Below are 6,000 nucleotides of genomic sequence, written 5' to 3'. Positions count from 1 at the left end.
CGATGGCAAATTGCAGCATTTGGTTGCTGCGTGTGATCGCGGGCGGCCCGTGTTGCTGGTGTTGCGACGTAAAGTTTCTGGGCGAAATTGCCCCATCTGAAGCTGGCCTGAGTGGCGTGAGGGCCATCAGTGCGTGAGGGGCGTGAGGGGTGTGAGGGCCGCAAGGGCGGTGAGTGGCGTGAGGACGGTGAGTGGCGTGAGGGCGGTGAGTGGCGTGAGGGCGGTGAGTGGCATGAGTGCCGTGAGGGCGGTGAGGGCCGTGAGGGCGGTGAGGGCGGTGAGGGCAATGAGTGGCGTGAGGGCTATGAGTGCGCGAGGGCCGTGAGGGCGGTGAGGGCCGTGAGGGCGGTGAGGGCCGTGAGGGCGGTGAGGGCCGTTAGGGCGGTGAGGGCCGTGAGGGCCGTGAGGGCCGTGAGGCCGGTGAGTGGCGTGAGGGGCGTGAGGGCCGTGAGGGCCATGAGTGAGTGAGGGGCGTGAGGGCCGTGAGGGCGGTGAGGGGCGTGAGGGCCGTGAGGGCGGTGAGTGCGTGAGGGTCGTGAGGTTCGGTGAGGGTGAGTGAAGGGCTAAAGTTGAGTGTGACTGTGAGGGTGAGGGTGAGTGAGGGGCTGAAGGTGAGTGTAGCTGTGAGGGTGAGGGTGAGTGAGGGGCTTAGGTGAGTGTGGCTGTGAGGGTGAGGGTGAGTGAGGGCGACCTAAAATGCCGACCTCTGCAACCGATAACGAGTACATTTACGAACATGTACCTTAATGCCAGACTTGTCCAGATATTCACTCTGCTTACGGAGGGGTACGCAGCAGTACGTTGGCATCGTGGGCAGGAATTGACTAGCGTCTACGGCCAACGCAGCGTATGCAGCGGCGCGCACTATCCTGCAGCATGGCGGCTGCCACTAGTTGCTGTTGCGTACGACAGGTGCCGCTTTTTTCTCTGATGGGTCTATAGGGCTGAGGCAGCGTCCGATAACCGCTGAGATGAAAGTGGGCTGGCAGGCTGCAGGCAAAGGGAATCGACTGCCTGCTATGCTGCCGTAGTTGCCTCCAGCGGAAACAGCGGGGACTCGCCGGTGACTCGATGTAAACCTCAGACTCGCAGAATGATGCGACCACCTGAGGGGTCGCTGCAGGTACTATCGGGGAAAAATGAAATGCGAACAGAGGAGTGCGTGGCTCGCGGTACAGGCTGCGCCGCCTGGAAGTGAGCCTAGGGGCGAGGGTGCGTGGCCTACTCCGATGTGTTCACGCTCCTCGATTGGCGCTCCTCCAGCTTCAGCAGTGCGCCTCTCAGCGCGCTGAAAGCTGCCACCGCTATCTTTGCCTGCTCGGCGAGTGCGGCGAGCTTCTTTGCACCACACGCGCTGAGCCAGCAAAGAGAGCGGTGATAGCTTTCAGCGCACTAAGAGGCGCACTGCTGAAGCTTGGGGAGCGCAGAAGGAGGGGCGTGAACACGTCGGAGTAGGCCACGTACCCTCGCCCTTAGGCTCACCTCCAGGCGGCGCAGCCTGTACCGCGAGCCACGCGCTCCTCTGTTCGCATTTAATTTTTCCCCGATAGTACATTCCTCAGAGCCGCGGTGTTGAGCTGACGAGCGACGCTGATGCTCTACGACTCAACAGCCGCACTGCTCTTGACGGACAACGACGCACCGTAGCCGGTGGCAGAGCAGTGACGGCAGCGGCGAAGATAGAGCCGCAGGCCAGCCTGCCGAGCCTGCAGGGACGACCGAAGTGGATGCATCCCGACGTGCCGGCGGCAGACGCGATGGGAGAGGAGGTTATGTAGGCCGCAGGTGCGGAGGCCGAGCCTGAAGAAGACGCTACTGACCTCCGCCCCCTCGTCCGAAGCCGCATCGTTGTAGTGTCCCAGGTCGCGGAGAACATTCACCTGGATGATCGGAGTAAATCACGTCCGGGTCACCAGTTTGTAGAAAAGATGTCAAGCGACTCCGATGTCTCGGATGGAATGTCTTTAATCACGCGCGCTCGCGACCACACCAGCGTTTGTGCATGGCGAATGGCGATGGTGCTGCGAGTCAAAAGAGGAAGTAGAAAAGAACGAAGTGGGCCCCCACGGGGCCCCCACACGCAGCTTGCACAGTTCCGTTTCTTGGGAGGCCCAAGCTGGAGCCACAGGACACGCTTAGGGCGACTGCGCGATCGTGCCCGCCAAGACGAGGTAGTACTCCCGGTAGTAGGGGATGTTGCTCAGGGCCAGGGTGCCGATGAAAGCCGTCCACACGGCCATGCCCGCGAGTCTCGGGAACCAGTTGCACAGACACTTGTCGATCAGGAAGGTCCATGGAATCTGGAACAAGAGAGGTTGCTCCCGGTCACGGTGCAGCCTTCTAAGGCAGCGTCCCAACGTGCACCTCACGTGTCTCGGGAGTGTTATTGTGCAGCCGCGAAACTCCCTCTGTACAAGGTCTTGCGGTACGTCCAACTTAGGAGGTGGTGAACCCCTTACGCGAGCTACAATAGTTGGTACGCCCGTAACTTACAAGTTGCCGATTGGCTCGCAACCTCCACGTGCAGTGTGATGATGACTCAGCTGTTCCTTTGCAACTGCTCGCATACACATACGTGTTCAAACACACTTACACACTCACAAACACGACACCCACACGCGCAGACACACACACACACACGCAAAGGCGCAAGCACAGGCACGCAGCACACATGCCCACACGCGCACACACGCGCGCGCGGACACAAGTACAAGAGGGAACACACACACACAAATACAGATGTACAACCACACACGCGCGCACGCACGCGCGTAAACACACACACAGGCACACACACCCGAGCACACACTCACACCCGCGCCCACGCACACGGACATGCACACACGTACGCATGTACACACACATGGACGCACGCGTACATACACAGACACGGGCACACGCAGCACGCAAGCAAAAACGCACAACACCCACGTACAATACGCACACGTAAGATACAAACGCGCGCACAGACACGCGCGCGCGCAAGCCCACAAGCATGCACGTCCACCTACACACGCGAACACGCACAGACAAGCACACACACAAGCTAATTAAAAAGAAATGCTGCTATGGTAATGTACAAAAAACAATAATTATAACTGTATGTAGGACCACGTATAAAGCCCGTGCTAGTAATAAAAGATACGACACGGTTAAACTTAAATGCAATGAGAGAATATTCTCCCTGTAAAATAGAAGGATGGAATGGGATTTGGAAACGAAGCAAATCGGAAAAATAAGCACGACATTCGTTATCGAAACCTGGACAAACCTATAAAACGTGTAGCGGGGTGCAGTGCTTACAAACTTGTGTGTGCTCCCCATAAACAAGGTACTTGTTTGTGAGTGATATAAGCCTGACCGATGCGAAGACGGCACAATAATCTTCATGGATTCGATTCTTGAGTGAGGATCTCTCCCAGAGCTCAAGGACCTGCTTTTTATTATGATGTTTATTATCGCATAAAACTTCATTAAACTTATTATCGCATTAAACTTCATTAAACTTATTATCGCATTACACTTCAAAATCGTGGCGCGAGATTTGTAACAGGAAAATATAACAGAAACAGCGTAATGAAGACTAAGCGTTTACTTGTCTAAGAACCTTAATTTTTAAGACGCAAATATTTTCGATTAAGGTTCTTGTTCGCGATTTTTAATGAGCTGACAGACATTGACAAAAGCAACTAAAAAAAATTACATAATTATGTTTTCACGAAAGATAAGGGACATTTGGTGTCGGACAGTTTATAAGAAAGATGCTTTTTTTTTCCACTCACAATTACTGAATGGAATTTGTTACCCGAGTCTGTTTTTATTGATGACGACGTCGGACCACTTATCCGTGAATTGGTCTTGATTTTTAATGTTGTTATTTATGGCCAACCTTTATATATTTTTTTACTGCAGTCCCCGCTGAATATTCAAGTGTCCTTTTGTATTGCTTTTTATTGCGAGTTTTTTTTTTATATATGGGCTGCATCTGGCTATAATGCCGGTGCTTTGGCGCAGCAGGTTTTTTTTGTAAATAAATAAATAAATAAACAAATAAATATTTCACTCTGACTGTAAAAAATTGACGAGTAATGACTTTATTACAGATTTGATATCTTGGTGCGGCAAATAGGCGTCATAGGGGGGAAGATCTACCGAAGATAAAGCATGTCTGTCTGCTTTCTCATTACCTATTATTCCCATAACGTTGGTAACCAAACAAACTTCTATATTAATGCATTAAAATCATCTGGCGGGCTAGTTGGTTGTACACAGGGATGGGCAGTATTTCAAATACTTTGTGTATTTTGCATTTGTATTTAATTACAAATTGGGTAATGTATTTGACGTGTGTATTAAAATACTAAAACGTGGGTATTTCAAATACAATTGTAATTAAATACAATTTTGTGGGCGAAAATACATCCCTCAAATTTATTGTCACTCTCCAGAGCAGGAACAAAACTACGTTCTGCACCGAATGCAGTGGCTCTCAATCAAGCACAAGCGTTTAGTGACTTTGTGATTACGGTGCTAGTCCAGGGCAAGAATTGTGACGAAATCGACATTCACAGGCAGACTGGCTAAATAAGCGCCTGTGACAACTTGTGATGCTTTCGAGCCTGATTTCCATCCATATTTTCGCCTGGAACATTTAAATGCGCGGGTCGTCCAGATTTTCGTAACTAGTGCGAGTTGCAACAATAAAAAATTCTCTAGCTAGTGCTGCGCGTCTTGGTCGTCTCGGTTCTTTGTTGGTCTACACCAAAATGTAATTGACAAAAAAAAAAGCTGCTTTAAGCTCTGTACTTTTTTCACCTATTACGTCCAAGTTGATTGCATTTTTTGTGATTATATTTCTATTACGTTACTAGAGCTTCGCACACTAACTCCCGAGTGTGCGATGCAAAATTAAAATGAGATACCCAGAAATGCGTTGGAGGTGCCCTGAAGTCGCTGACGCAAATTTTGAGGAATGTATTTGGAAAAGTATTTGGAGGACACCAAATAACTTTGGTTGTATTTGTATCTTGTATTTAAATGCTTTTTTGCAAATGTAATTAGATTTGTAATTAATTACATTTCTGACAAAGTATTTTGTATTTGTATTTCGATACATATTTGCATGTATTTTGCCCATTCCTGGTTGTACATATTACTCTTTTTTTCCTTCCTCGTCGTTTTGCGCTTTAAGATTTTTATTATATTAATGCCTTCGTGTACAGAATTATTAAGTTTATTTCTCAGTTGTCACACAATCATATTCTCAGTTACTTTTAAATATCACATTGCGATAATAGCACTTTGAGTGTACAAATAAAATTTCCCGCTTTATTTTAGCCAAAAGTATGTTATCTATAGCCACTGAGATTGCATACACTTCAGCTGTAAAAATACTGGAGCAAGAATCTAAACGTTTCATTCTTGTAAATTATTAGAATACACGGTACTGCCAACGAATGTTGGAGGCTTAGCTCCGTCAGTGTGGAAGTGTATACAACAAATTAAGAGGAAGAAAAAAAGAGGACGACACAACGATGACTAAAATTTGAGACGTCATTGTATTCTCTCTTTTATTGTTCTCGTCGTTGGCTCCCTTGTCCCGAAGTTTACAAGCAGACGTATGATATTTAAAAAAAAAAGTGCATTGCCCTGATGTAACACAAAAGAAAACAAAAGAAAACAATGCAAATAATAAGAAGGGCAAGCAAAAAAATTCGTTTGGAACACATAAGGTCCACAGTCCTATAGAGCGTAGAATCCCTTGAGTCGAACGACGTGAACCACATCGGGTCGTGATGATGCATGCTTTCCATCAGGCACCACTTCGTAGTTGAGATCTCACAGGCGTCGAAGGACTTTGTATGGTCCAAAGTAGCCTTTAAAACGTTCTCGCTGAGCCACGACGTCGTCTCGGTGTCCACAACCACACCCGGTCCCCGGGCAGGAAGGGAACGTCCAGACGACGAAGGTCGTAGCGGCCACAGTCGTTGCTAGTATTGG

The 6,000-nt window shown here is 49.1% G+C and overlaps 1 protein-coding gene across 2 annotated transcripts in view; it reads right to left on the bottom strand.

Annotated features, from left to right (window-relative positions):
• Nucleotides 1–1,956: 1,956 nt before the first annotated feature.
• Nucleotides 1,957–6,000, bottom strand: part of LOC8023923 (diacylglycerol O-acyltransferase 1) — a 111,218-nt gene continuing 107,174 nt past the window's right edge. For both annotated transcript variants that reach the window (XM_042292111.1, XM_042292112.1), the window contains one exon: nt 1,957–2,300. In XM_042292111.1, coding sequence (XP_042148045.1) covers nt 2,136–2,300 — 165 coding nt within the window. In that variant the 3' untranslated portion in view covers nt 1,957–2,135. The remainder of the gene's footprint in view (nt 2,301–6,000) is intronic.

The sequence above is a fragment of the Ixodes scapularis genome, unplaced genomic scaffold, assembly GCF_016920785.2.
Source record: "Ixodes scapularis isolate PalLabHiFi unplaced genomic scaffold, ASM1692078v2 PGA_scaffold2__306_contigs__length_199485367, whole genome shotgun sequence".
Classification (NCBI taxonomy): Eukaryota; Metazoa; Arthropoda; class Arachnida; order Ixodida; family Ixodidae; genus Ixodes; species Ixodes scapularis.
Note: the sequence above shows the minus strand (reverse complement) of the source record. Positions and strands in the feature narration are given on the sequence as shown.